At 37.0% G+C, this 15,475-nt stretch overlaps 1 protein-coding gene across 3 annotated transcripts in view; it reads right to left on the bottom strand.

The window, feature by feature from the left end:
- The window catches only part of UVRAG (UV radiation resistance associated), a 316,126-nt gene that overhangs the window by 153,609 nt on the left and 147,042 nt on the right, over window positions 1–15,475 (bottom strand). For all 3 annotated transcript variants that reach the window (XM_061150663.1, XM_061150645.1, XM_061150654.1), the window contains one exon: window positions 7,024–7,150. In XM_061150663.1, the coding sequence (XP_061006646.1) occupies window positions 7,024–7,150 (127 nt within the window). The remainder of the gene's footprint in view (window positions 1–7,023; window positions 7,151–15,475) is intronic.

The raw sequence follows: 15,475 nt of genomic DNA, 5'->3' as shown, positions 1-15,475 counted from the left end.
CAGAGTTGGACACGACTGAGCAACTATCACTTTCACATGGTAAATGAAATACTGTAGTTATCATTATTTTTGCTTCTCTTATTAGAAAAAGGCAAAAGCTCCTAACCCCTCTAAAATCCTAGAGTGTTTTCATTTTAAAAACTGATGATCTTGAAAAAGATATGTAGACTACATGCTACAGGTAGCAGGCAATTTGAGTATTATAATAGTTGACAGTACTTTCAAAGCACCAAAAAAAAAAAACTAAAAAAAAGTCTTTTCATAGATTAGACCTCTTAAAATAGATCTTGTATGTACACAACAGCTATCTATTTATTTGGAGTCATTCTAACAGACACACTAATAGAAACGGGCCTTGATCATAATATCTCATGATTTTAAATGGCAGTAGCCCAGACTTTCAGGTATAAACGTCAATATGCACCCTGTACTGGAATGCAGATAGTTCTGACAACCATTGTCAAAGAATATACAATTCTTCTACAGTATTTCTCAAGAAAATATCAGTTTTCCCAAATGAATACTAAGCTAGAAGCTACAGAAGTCCTTGTTCTTTAGCTCTGATGCTGCTAACATTAGACTGATAACTATAACTACGATTCAATCCTTCAACAGATATTTACTGAATGCTACTCTGTCCCAGGCACAACCCCTACCCTTAGAAATCTTACAGTCTAGAGGGAGACAAACTAGCAATTATGTACAATGCTATAATGGAAAAGCACAGGTGCTATGGAAACACACAGTAGTACATCTAACCTAGCGTGTAAAGGGGGAAGGAGAAGGGGGTCAGTGAAGAGTTCCTGGAAAAAGCAACAATTAACAGAGGCCTAAATGCTGGTGAGACAGACTAAAGCAAATTTTAGTTTCTTTTAGTTCTAAAAGAACTTGCATGTGGCTAAAGCATTGAGACTGAGGTGGATCATAGGAGCCATCTTCAGTCAGGAAGGACTTAATTTTAAATGGTACAGATATTCAACAAGGTGAGATACAGGAATAAGACAGAAAGCACTGTGTTCATATTTTCTTAAGATCATTTCAGTTTTACAACTCATCTGATCATCATACACATCCTTGCTACACAACGTGTGTTCCAGAGACCAACAAAATCAGCAGAACTTAGAAGCCTGTTAAAACTCAGCAGGGTACTGACATAGTTATAAGTATTATTATTAATTTCATTTTACAGATGAAGCCAAGTAACTGGACAAGGGTATATAGCTGGCAAATAATGAGCCAGACATACATCAAGGAACTTTGAATCAAAATCTATGCCTCTAAATTTAAACTATACTTTTCTAAAATTACTGAAATAAAGTAAAATCATAGTTTCAAGAATATTCTTTAGCCCAGCTTGTATTTTATATAGTTCAAAAATTTAAAACTTGTTAGCTATGGCCTATTTTATTCACATTCCAAATACATTCCCAATATAGTAGATTTTGTTTGCCATTTCGTCTATTAATCTCAATGGTCTGAAATACACTGAAGACAAATACTAAGCCAAAAAAAAATGATGCAATGCAGATAAACTAAGGACAGAGAATTCATGTCCTATATGTAATGCACATGACCTAGACACAAGCCCCTCAGAGCCTCACTCTATGCTAAGGCTCCCTGGGTGCCATATAAAGCACTAACCTAGGCAGTAAGAAGGAAACTAATACAAAAATGACAAGTTTCTGCCCTCAAAGTTCAAACCAACTAATTGGTAAAATAAGGTAACATCAAAAATACTTATGGGGATACAGAAGAGGGGTAAAGACATTTCTGGAAGAGGCAAAAAAAGCCTCAAAATAAAGGTCATATTTAAGTATGTCTTTGAAGAAACAAAATAACTGAACCAAGCAGAGAAAAGCAACGTTCTCATAACCACAAGCAAAGAGGTGAGAAAGCACAGGAAAAAGACTATTGTTTCTGAATGATGGATTAACATGTATCAGATTTACCCTCCCACTGTAAACAACTAAAATAAAAATCATACAAAAGTATATGCAGCAAGTTTTAGATGGATAATAGGCAGCCCAGGACAGTGGTTTCTGAGAGAAGAGAAACAAACCCTGCTGCTTTATCAACTAAATTTACGTAATATTTTAAGTCCTCTGTTGTCATTTCAATAGTCTTCACAGCATCTTCACCAGGAGCAGTTTCCATCTCAAGAAACCATTTTCTTGGCCCATCTATAAAAAGTAACACCTTATCTAAGTTTTATCATGAGCTTGTAGCAATTCAATCACATCTTCAGCCTTCACTTCTAATTCAAGTTCTCTGGCTATTTCCACCACATCTGCAGAGCTCTCCTGTGACCACGTACTATCAATGAGCAGTAACAGTTTGAAAGTAATCTCCTCTCCAAAGCAATAGGTCTCAATGGTGGGCATAAAATATTCAGTAAGCTATGTTGTAAACAGAAGTATGCGCTGTCTTCCAGGCTTTCTTCTTCCATTTATAGAGCACAGACAGAGTAGATTTAGTATAATTCTGAAGGGTCCTAGGATTTCAGTTCAGTTCAGTTCAGATGCTCAGTCATGTCTGATTCTTTGCAACCCCCATGGACTGCAGCACGCCAGGCCTCCCTGTCCATCATCAACTCCCAGAGTTTACTAAAACTCACGTCCATTGAGTCAGTGATGCCATCTAACTATCTCATCCTCTGTTGTCCCCTTCTCCTCCTGCCCTCAATCTTTCCCAGCATCAGGGTCTTTTCAAATGAGTCAGCTTTTCGCATCAGGTGGCCAAAGTATTGGAGTTTCAGCTTCAGCATTAGTCCCTCCAATGAATATTCAGGACTGATTTCCTTTAGGATGGACTGGTTGGATCTTCTTGCAGTCCAAGGGACTCTCAAGAGTCTTCTCCAACACCACAGTTCAAAAGCATCAATTCTACTGTGCTCAGCTTTCTTTATAGTCCAACTCTCACATCCATACATGACTAATGGAAAAACCCATAGCCTTGACTAGACAGACCTTTGTTGGCAAAGTAATGTCTCTGATTTTTAATATGCTGTCTAGGTTGGTCATAACTTTCCTTCCAAGGAGTAAGCGTGTCTTTCTTTCATGGCTGCAGTCACCATCCGCAGTGATTTTGGAGCCCCCCCAAAATAAAGTCTGCCACTGTTTCTCCATCTATTTGTCATGAAGTGATGGGACTGGATGCCATGATCTTTGTTTTTTAATTGTTGAGCTTTAAGGCAACTTTTTCACTCTCCTCTTTCACTTTCATCAAGAGGCTCTTTAGTTCTTCTTCATTTTCTGCCATAAGGGTGGTATCAACTGCATATCTGAGGTTATTGATATTTCTCTCAGCAATCTTGATTCCAGCTTGTGCTCCTTCCAGCCCAGCGTTTCTCATGATGCACTCTGCATATAAGTTAAATGAGCAGGGTGACAATATACAGCCTTGACGTACTCCTTCTCCTATTTGGAACCAGTCTGTTGTTCCATGTCCAGTTCTAACTGTTGCTTCTTGACCTGCATACAGATTTCTCAAGAGGCAGGTCACGTGGTCTGGTATGCCCATCTCTTTCAGAATTTTCCACAGTTTATTGTGATCCACACAGTCAAAGGCTTTGGCATGGTCAATAAAGCAAAAATAGACGTTTTTCCTGGAACTCTTGCTTTTTCGATGATCCAGCGGATGTTGGCAATTTGATCTCTGGTTCCTCTCCCTTTTCTAAAACCAGCTTGAACATCTGGAAGTTCAGGGTTCATGTATTGTTGAAGCCTGGCTTGGAGAATTTTGAGCATTACTTTACTAGTGTGTGAGATGAGTGCAATTGTGTGGTAGTTTGAACTTAGAGAATGGTAAATGAGCACTGGCTTTGACTTAAAGTCACCATCTGTGTTAGCTCCTAACAAGAGAGTCAGCCTGTTCTTTAAAGCTAGGCATTGATTTCTCTTCTTTAGCTATGAAAATCCTAGAACGCATCTTATTCCCATATATGGATGCTTTGTTTTCACTAAAATCTGCGGTTTAGTGTAGCCACCTTCATTCGTTATCTAACTAAATCTTCTGGATAAGTTGCTGCAGCTTCTACATCGGTACTCGCTGTTTCACCTTGCACTTCTATATTTCAGAGACAGCCTCTTCCCTTAACTTAATGGAGTAATCTCTATTAGCATCAAACATTTCTTCTGCAGCTTCCTCACCTCTCTCAGCCCTCACAGAATTGAAGGGAGTTAGAGTCCTCCTCTGGATTAGGCTCTGGCTTAACTGAATTTTGTGACTGATTTGACCTTCTATGCAGACCTTAGTCTAAAACTTTCTCTATATCAGCAATACAGCTATTTAACTTTTTGTCATCCATGTACTCAATAAAGCAGCACTTTTAATTTCCTTTAAGAACTTTTCTTTGCATTCACAGCTTGGCTGTTTGGCTCAAGAGCCTAGTGTCCAGCCTATCTTGGCTTTCAACATGCTTTCCTCACCAAGCTTAATCATGTTTAACTTTTGATTTAAAGTGACAGACATATGACTCTTCCTTTCACTTGAACATTTAGAGGTTACTGTCAGGTTATTAACTAACCTAATTTCAGTATTAGTGTGGCTCAGGGAATAGGAAGACTTCAGGGGAGGAAGAAAGACAGGGAAATGGCCAGTCAGTGAAACAGAACATACATAACATTTATTAAGTTCATTGTCTTATATGGATGTGATTTGTGGTGTCCCTAAACAATTACAATTGTACATCAAAGATCACTAATCACAGATCACCATAACAAATACAATAATAATGTAAAAGTCTGAAGTATTGCAGTTATAGGATCTAGCAATTCTACTCTCAGGCATATTCAAGAGAAATAAAAACATACTTCCCTACAGAAACTTAAATATGGATGTTCACAGAAACATGATTCAGAAGGGCAAAAAATGGAAACAATTCAAATTTTCATCAATGGATGGATGTACAAATAATATGTAGTATATCCATGTAACTAAATTTTATTTTAAAAAAAGAAGTAGTGATGCATGCTACAACATGAATGAACCTTGAAATGTTACATTAAATGAAAAAAGTTGATTACAAAAGACGACATATTGTATGATACCATTTATAAAAATTGTACAGAAAAGACAAATTTATAGAAATAGAAAACAAATCAGTGCTTGCTTAAGATTTGTGAAAGGGGGCATGTGGATCAATTATTTAATGAGTACACATTTTCTTTTAGAAGAGACAAATTGTGATCACTGCACAACCCTATGAATAAACACCAAAACACTGATTTATACACTTTCCAATGACCTGTTTGGTATATTAATTAAATCTCAATAGAGAAGGCAATGGCAACCCACTCCAGTACTCTTGCCTGGAAAATCCCATGGACGGAGGAGCCTGGTAGGCTGCAGTCCATGTGGTCGTGAAGAGTCAGACACGACTGAGCGACTTCACTTTCACTTTTCACTTTCATGCATTGGAGAAGGAAATGGCAACCCACTCCAGTATTTTTGCCTGGAGAATCCCAGGGACAGGGGAGCCTAGTGGGCTGCTGTCTATGGGGTCACACAGAGTCGGACCTGACTGAGGTGACTTAGCAGTAGCAGAGCTGTTTCTTATGTCATAAAATAATCAGAATAGAGTCAATTTAATTATGTCTGTGTGCATGTGTGTGCACTCAGTCGCTCAGTCGTGTCTGACTCTTTGCAAACCCACTGTGGCCCACCAGGCTCCTCTGTCCATGGGATTTTCCAGGCAAGAATACTGGGTTATAGTATAAACTGAATTATAAATATATAATTAGCTTATAGTATAAATACATTTTAAAAATTATAAAAAACACAAAAAATTACACAAACCAATTTTTTAAAAAGCAGAGTTGGGGGTTACTTTAATAGGTGCTTCAAAAGGAGTATTCCCAATCAGCAAGAAACACAAAATAGTGTTCAACTTCATTAGTCTTAAGGGAAATAAAAATTAAAATTTCAAGAAGATGCTACCACATACCCACCAGGAAAGCTAAAATACAAAAACAGAAAGTATTAAACACTGACAAGGATGTAGGATACATTCCTGGTTGGAGAAGAGGTAAACTGGCAAAACTACTTTGGAAAACTTTTGGACACAACCCACTAAAGCTGAAGATATGTGTATCCTATGACTATGTAATTCTGCTCCTGGGTTTATATCCAAAAGAAATGCATTTAAAAAATGTCCTTTAAGAAACATGTACTATACCACTCATGGAAGCATTATTTGTTAGTCCCAAACTAGAAATTAATGAAATGCCAAAAGCAAGATTAAATAAATTCATATTTATACAGTGGAATACTGCTGCTACTGTTGCTACTGCTAAGTCGCTTCAGTCGTGTCCGACTCTGTGCAACCCCATAGATGGCAGCCCACCAGACTCCTCCGTCCCTGGGATTCTCCAGGCAAGAACACTGGAGTGGGCTGCCATTTCCTTCTCCAATGCATGAAAGTGAAAAGTGAAAGTGAAGTTGCTCAGTCATGTCTGACTCTTCGAGACCCCATGGACTGCAGCCCACCAGGCTCCTCCATCCATGGGATTTTCTAGGCAAGAATACTGGACTGGGGTGCCATTGCCTTCTCCACAGTGGAATACAATTAGCAGTTAAAATAACTAAGACTACATTACGTTCAGTAGGGATGAATCTTACAAACAAAATGTTGAATGAAAGCCAGCACATAAAATGTACATATTATATGCTCCTATTGTATACAGTTCAAAATTAGGCAAACTCAACCTATGGTATATGGAGTTAAGGTAGCACGTTGTCTGGCTAGAGATGCCATGAATGCAAGAGAACATGAAGCTTCTGGGGTTCTGGGGTCCTTATAATGCCTGTTTCTTGACGGGAGATTCTGCTTATGCAGGTGCGTTCAATTTGAAAATGTGAAGTGTGTGTGTGTATGTACATTTTATGTATCAATTTCAAAATACTTCAAAATTTTTTTAAAATTTATTTTAGTAAACTTATAAAAGATGACTATTTAAGCCCATGGTGAAAAAGGAAAATCACTGAATGTGGAGGCTAGGGAGTTTGTAAGGTATTTTCACTCACCTTTGTCCTGTAATGCAATTTGCTCTTTATGCAGAAAGACTACCTCCCGTCCCAAAGCTTTCTTCTGTCTTTCCAGTTCATTTCGAAGCACCAAAATTTTTAATTGCAGGCACTCACTTTCTTTTTTCTAAATAATTAAAAATACAGGTAAATTTAAATGAATATAAAAGTTATGACAGAATAACAACATGCACAATGTTTCAAATGTGAGTGGTTTAACGCACTTTAATACTCATGTAGCTTATAGATCTCTTAAGTGATTTAATTATCAGCATCTGTCATTTTAATGGAACGAATACAGATGTAAGCAAAATACAGATTAGAAATTAATCTAAAGTCTGAGAACAGTTCTTTCTAAAAGACATAAAATATCTCAGGCCTCTTTCCTGACACCATAATGCAATATGACACAAATTAATAATAAAAAAAGGGGTTTCCTTGGTGTTTCAGTGGTTAAGAATCTACCCTGCAATGCAGGGAACACTGGTTCAATCTCTGGTCCCTTCATGCCTCAGAGCAACTAAGTTTATGTGCCACAACTACTGAGCCATGCTCTGGAGCCCATAAGCCACAACTACTGAAGCCTGTGTGCCTTACAGCCCGTGCTCCGCAACAAGAGAAGGCAACAATGAGAAGCCTGCACATCGCAACTAGCGAGTAGCCCTGGCTCGCTGCAGTTAGAGAAAGCCTGCACATGGTAATGAAGACACACCACAGCCAAAAAGTAACTCAACTTAAAAAAAAACCCTAGTGGAATTAGAAATTAGACTGATATTGAATTGAATTAAAAACAATAAAAATAAAGAAACAGAGTTTTCAAAATGTTCAACACAGAGTTACCTTAGGACGCAGCGTTGCACCCAACAGAATTAAAAACATGTCCATACAAAATGTAAATATGACTGTTAGAGCAGCATTACTCATAACAGCCAAAGATGAAATCAATCCAAACGTGCACTGTCTGATGACTAGTTAAATAAAACGTGGTGGATATACAAAGTAAGACTATTTGGCAATAACAACAAGTGAAGTACTGATACATGCTACAACATAGATGAATCCTGAAAACATTATACTAATTGAAAAAAGCCAGTTTTAAAAGGCCACAGACTCCCATTTATATGAAATTTCCAAAATAAGCAAATCCACAGAAACAAAAAGACTTCCATCCTTACCAAGCTAAACTAAAGGTGCTTTAATATTCCACAGATTTTGGAGAAACCCAAGTAGGGACCTGGTGTTTTCAACCCATCCGAACAGTGACTAACCAAACCACACCACAAGGAGAGCCTGGAGCCCTGTTACAGCTGAAACAATGCAACCGTCTTCCTCCCTACTGGGTAATATCAGAGGCGGCCAAGTAGAGAGAACTTTCACTACTATACAGTGGTATTGAAACCACCCTATCATCTACATGGGCAGCTAGAATTCCCATCCCTAATCAACACTATCAGTTCCTTTTGCGCACTCACTCTCTCTCTCTCTCTCACACACAAACACACACACATCTGCCACACGGGTGTCAATGGAAGCTCCTTGGGGAACTTGGACTTCTACCCCAACCTGGCAGTAATGAGATGGCTGCTCTTCCTTCCTCTACCAGAGGAGTCAGAGGAAGTCATGTAAAACAGAAGATTTAAATAAGATCCAGAGACTCATAATACAATACCCCAAATGTACAAGTTTCATTGAAAAGTCACTCATGATATTAAGAACTACGAAGATGTCAAAGTAAATAAAAAAGGATAATCAACAAGTGCCAACACTTGAGACAAACAGAAAATATAATTATCTGACAAAGATCTGAGAGTAGCTATCACAAAAATGCTTCAGTAGAAATTAAGAACCTGTAAGGGAACAGAATCTTAAAATGAGTGGATACATGTATAACTGATTCACTACGCTATACAGCAGAAACTAGCACAACATTGTAAATAAACTGTACTCCAAAAAAATTAATGTGAAAAAAGGAATTAAGAACATGCTTGAAACAAATTAAAAAACATAACATCTTGACAAAAAAATAGAAAATCTCAATAAAGAAAGTGAAAACCTAATAACTGAAATTAAAAAACTCAATGAATGAGCTCAAAAGAAGAATGTAGGAAACAAAGAAAAGAATCTTTAATCTGGAAGACAGAACAATAGAAGCTACCCAGTTTAAACAACAGAGATACAAACTGAACAAAACCTCAGGAATCTGTGGAATGGTACCAAGAGATCTAGGATTTGTATCATCAAGAACCAGGAGGAAAGTAGAAAGTGGGCAAAAATGAAAAGTACTTGTAGAAATAATGGCTACAAATTTTCCAAATTAGGCAAAATAAATCTACTAATTCAAGAAGTTAGTGAACTCCAAACAGAATAAATTACATGAAGAAAATCACAATGTAAATGAAACCAAAAGCTATGTTTTTGAAAAGGTCAGTACGGATAAAATTCTGGCCAGACTAACCAAAAGAAAAGACAGAAACCACTAATATGAGGAATGAAAGAAAGATTATCACAATGATCTCATGGACATTAAAAGAAAAATTTAAAATACTATCAACAACTCTATGCCCATAAATTTGATAACTTAGAAGAAACGGATCAACTCCGTGAAAGACAATCTACCATAACTCACACTAGGAGAAACAGATAATCCACCCAGGCACACACACACACACACAGACACACACACACACCTCACAGTAGGAGAAATAGATAATCCACCCAGGCATGTGTGCGCGTGCACACGTGCACACACACACACACACACACACACACCTCACAGTAGGAGAAATAGATAATCCACCCAGGCGCGCGCGCGCGCACACACACACACACACACACCCCTCACAGTAGGAGAAATAGTATATATATACACACACACATATGTATATGTATATATGTATGTCTATTCAGATTATCTGTTTCTCCCAGTGTGAGTTATGGTAGTTATGGTAGATTTTATACATATATATATATGAAATTAAATCAATAATTAATAACCTTCAAAAACATAATGCACCAATCCTGATGGTTTCGCTGATGAGTTTTACCAAACGTTTAAATAAGGCATAATACCATTTTTTGAAAATCTCTCCCAAAAGTTCCAGAAGAACTTCCTAACTCATTCTATGAGGCCAGCATCATCCTCACATCAAAATCAAAGACATCACTAGAAGGAAAAATTACAAACCAATATTTCTCATAAACATAGGTGCAAAATCCCCAACAAAATATTGGCAAATCAAGTCATCTATATATATAAAGAATTATACCATGGCCAAATGAACTGTATTCCAAGTATGTAAGACAAAGGTTCAGCTTTCAATAATCAATTAATGGATTCATCACATCAACCAGGCTAAAGAAAAAAAACACATAACCATATCAATAGATACTGAAAAAGCATGCAACAAAATTCAACTAGAAGTAAAGAAGAACTTCATCAATTCAGTAAAAAATACTTGCCAAGAAACCTACTAATATTTGCCAAAATATTTAATGGTGAGAAACCAGATGCTTTCTTCCTATGCTGGACAACAACACAAGGATGCTCCCCACTTTCACCACTCTCTTAAGCATGTACTCAAAGTCCTAGCTAAGCAATAAGGGAAGAAGAGGATATAAAAGATGTTATATATATACTGGGAAAGAAGAAATGAAATCATCTTTGTTTACAGACGGTTGATTGTCTATGCAGAAAATTCCAAAGACTCAACAATAACAAAAAAGAAACCAAAAAACCAATCTAAAACCTCCTAGAACTAATAGGTGATTATTAATAGCAAGGTTGCATGACACAGGCTTAATACACAAAAGTCAACTGCTTTCTCACATATCAACAAAGGGTAATGGGAATTTGAAATTAAAAACACAGCACTGATTATATTAGCATGAAAGTATACAAGACTTAGGTATAAATCTAACACATTATGTAGAAGAGCTACATGAAGAAAACTACAAAACTCCAATGAAAGTAGTCAAAGGAGACAACCCCCCAAAATGGAGAACTTATCCATGTTCATGGATAGGAAGATACTATTAAGATATATCAATGTTTCTCAACTTGACCCATAGATTTAGCAACATTCTGGCAAATTATTTTGTGGATATCAACAAACTGATTGTAAAGTTCATAGAGAAAAGCAAAAAACCCAGAATCACCAACAAAATACTAGAGAAGTACAAAGTAGGAAGACTGACACTATCTTCTGTCAAGACTTACTATAAAGCTACAGTAATCAAGACAATTGGGTATGGGCAAAAGAAGAAAGAGACAAATCAAGAGAACAGAATATAGAGCCCAGAAATATGGTCCCCAACTAATCTTTGAGAAAGGAATAAAAACAATTCAATGGAGGAAGGATAGCCTTTTCACCAAAGGGTGCTGGAACCACTGGACACTCACATATAAACAAACAAAAACAAAATAAAAAATTTAGATGCAGACCTATACATCTCACAAAAATTAACTCAAAATCAATCACATATCTAAATGTAAAATAAAAATTACTACAACTACACAACTTTTAAAGGATAACAGTGGAGAAAATCTAGGTAGCCTTAGGCTGGGAGATGATTTTCTACATACAGCACCTAACAATGAGCCATGAAAGAACAAACTGCTAAGCTGGACTTCTTTAAAATTAAAACTTGTGCTCTGCAAAAATGACTATTAGTAGAATGAAAAGAGAAGCCACAGACTGGGAGAAAATATTTGAAAACCAATTATTTGATAAAGGAACAGAATACAAAATGTGCAAAGAACTCTAAAAACTCAACAACAGAAAAATAAACAACCCAATTAAAAAATAGGCAAACAATTTGACCTGTAACCTCATCAAAGAAAATGTAGAGCATATAAAAAACATAAAAAGTAAATAAGCATATGAAAAGATTGTCACTGTAATAAGTCATCAGGGAACTGTAACTCAAACAACAATTAGATACCACTATACAACTATTAGAATGGTTTAAATCGAACATACTGACAATACTAAATGATTGCAAGGATGTGGAGCAACGGAACTTTCATTCACGGTTAACTGATGGCAATGAAAAATGGTATAGTTATTTTAAAAGATGATCTGGCAGTTCCTCACAAAATTAAACATAGGTTTACTATATGATCTAACAACTGTGTTCCTAGATATTAAACCGGATGAGCTGAAAACTTGTGCTCACACAGAAACCTACACATAAATGTCTATGGCAGCTTTATCCAAAATTGCTAAAACTTGGAAGCAACCAAAATATACCTCAAAAGGTTAAAAGATAAACTGTGGCGTATCCAATAACAATGGAGCATTATTCAGCAAAAAAAGAAAATAGAAAGAAATGAGCTATGAAAAGCCATGAGAAGACATGGAGGAACCTTAAATGCATATAGCTAAGTAAAAGAAACCAATCTGAAAAAGCTACATGCCATATGATCCCAACTATGTTACATTCCTATGTTACATTGTTACATTGAGTGCTGCACTCAATATGCCATAAAATTAGGAAAACTCAGCAGTGGCCATACAACTGGAAAAGGTCAGTTTTCATTCCAATCCCAAAGAAAGGCAATGTCAAAGAATGCTCAAACCACCGCACAATTGCACTCATCTCACACACTAGCAAGGTAATGAAACCAGAGATCAAATTCCATCCATTAGATCATAGAAAAAGCAACAGAATTCCAGAAAAACATGTGCTTCTGCTTTATTGACTACACCAAAGCCTTTGCCTGTGTGGACCACAACAAACTGTGGAAAATTCCTCAAGAGATGGGAACACCAGACCATCTTATCTGCCTCCTGAGAAATCTGTATGCAGATCAAAAAGCAACAGTTAGAACTGGACATGGAACAACAGACTGGTTCCAAATTGGAAAAGGAGTATGTCAAAGATGTATATTGTCACCCTGTTTATTTAACTTATATGCAGAGTACATCATGCAAAATGCTGGGCTGGATGAAGCACAAGCTGGAATCAAGACTGACGGGAGAAATATCAATAACCTCAGATATGCAGATGACACCACCTTTGTTGCAGAAAGCAAAGAGGAACTAAAGAGCCTCTTGATGAAAGTGAAAGAGGAGAGTGAAAAAGTTGGCTTAAAACTCAGCATTCAAAAAATGAAGATTATGGAATCCAGTCCCATCACTTCATGGCAAACAGATGGGGAAACAATGAAAACAGTGACAGACTTTATTTTCTTGGGCTCCAAAATCACTGCAGATGGTGACTACAGCCATGAAATTAAAAGACGCTTGTTCCTTGGAAGAAAAGTTATGACCAACCTAGACAGCATATTAGAAAGCAGAGAAATTACTTTGCCAACAGTAAAGTCCATCTAGCCAAAGCTATTGTTTTTCCAGTAGTCACATATGGATGTGAGAGTTTGACTATAAAGAAAGCTGAGCACTGAAGAACTGATGCTTTTGAACTGTGGTGTTGGAGAAGACTCTTGAGAGTCCCTTGGACTACAAGAAGATCCGACCAGTAAATCCTAAAGGAAATCAGTTCTGAACATACTTTGGAAGGACTGTTATGCTGAAGCTGAAACTCCAATACTTTGGCCACGTGATCCAAAGAACTGACTCACTGGAAAATGATACTGGGAAAGATGGAAGGCAGGAGGAGAAGTGGATGACAGAGGATAAGATGGTTGGATGGCATCACCGACTTGATGGACATGAGTTTGAGCAAGCTTCAGGAATTGGTCATGGACAGGGAACCTGGCGTGCTGCAGTCCAAGGGATCACAAAGAGTCGGACACGACTGAACAACTGAACTGAACAGATGTTACATTCTGAAGAAACGCAAAACTGTGGAAACCATAAGAAGATCAGCAGTTGCCAGGTGTTCTGAGGGAGGGAGAAAAGGATAAATAGGTGAAGTGTGGGAGATTTTTAGGCCAGTGAAGTGATTCTGTATGACACTGTAAAGGTAAAAACATTGTGCATTTGTCAAAACTCAGAATTATACAATACAGAGTGAATATTATTGATTCAACAACAGTAACAAATGTGCCACTCTAATACAAGATGTTAACAACAAAAGAAATGGAAGTGGGGAGCTTTCGGTACTTTCTGCACAATTTTTCTGTAAATATAAAACTACTCTAAAACACAAAATTCATTTTTTTTAAAAGTGATGGAACTGTACTTCAAAAAAGTCAATTTTACTGAATCTTCATTTCATAAAACAAATCCCAGACACATTCTGCCAAAGAATCAATTAAATCTGCTAAATTAAGTTTGCTTATTTATCTTTCCATAAAAATATTTCCTTTTTAAACCTATAAAATCATGCTTTAAACTTAACTCTGCCTCCCTTTTAATCCAAATATCCTGCCAGAATTTGCCTCCAGATAAAATGTGAAATCCTATCCCCACAATGAACATATATCTACCTGCACATGTTTGCCTTCACACACTATCACCACACTATGAACGTATGTGCCCTTCCCTCTTAAGTCTTTATCCAGGGTCAAGAATATGGTTTTCACGATTTTCTCTGACAAAATTCTAAACTAAACGGACCTTTTCCCAAGACATATACTAGGTACAATTTTAATGGGGAGAAAACACAAAATTCATTAAGTAAACTGAATAGGTTACTAAGCCCTGGGATGAGCTGGTGGAAAACTTTTAAAAGAAAAAACTCAGCGTCTCCATTTGATTCCCAGACAATGAGAAAGCGCGGGTGCTCAGTGAGATGAGTGCTGGTGTGGCCTTGCTGGGGCAATGGGCATGGAAAACGACTTTTGGTAATCGTGTGGAAACTACTTTACAGCTATCGTCTCTCACCCAAAATGCTTTCTTCCTCATCTCTGAAATACTGATTCTAAACAGATGGTATGATCATCTCTTAAAGACATTCAAGCCAAGAAAACAAGCAGTAAAGCTTATTTCCAATCATTATTATTACATTTGACTGGAAAATTTTATGAAATACAAGACACTTCTATGCAAGTTTTTTTCTGAACAAATCAAATATTTATGAAGGGCCTACCACGTTTCTTTTTAGATAAATGAGAAATGGTTTCTGCTTTCTAAGGGTTTGGGTCTAGTGGAGACCAAACCCATTTTGCCAACTCCCTGTAAAAACAAAAACCAAAAGTCACTGAGGACACTTATCATAAAAGAAAGAGGAATCAAGAAACAATCTGGGTGTCTTTGGTAATCCAATGGAGAGATCAGTGTTTTCATGTTACTGAGGGAAAAACTATATATATAAATTCTCAGTAACTATCATTGTCTCCAAAGACAGCTCATTTTCCTTAACCTGAATTTTTCCACAAAATATGTAAACTAGATTCTACCTATGTGGAGGAACAAACTAGAAAAGAAAAACAACTCTTCAGAGAACACAAGGATATGCATAGGTAGGAGAGTTAATCTGCTCTTACTGCAGGGTACATGCTCAAATGGGTTGTATTTACTAGAATCAAAGAACTAAGGGTACAAGTTAG

This window comes from Dama dama, chromosome 1 (assembly GCF_033118175.1).
Source record: "Dama dama isolate Ldn47 chromosome 1, ASM3311817v1, whole genome shotgun sequence".
Classification (NCBI taxonomy): Eukaryota; Metazoa; Chordata; class Mammalia; order Artiodactyla; family Cervidae; genus Dama; species Dama dama.
This window is presented reverse-complemented; position numbering and strand designations above follow the sequence as displayed.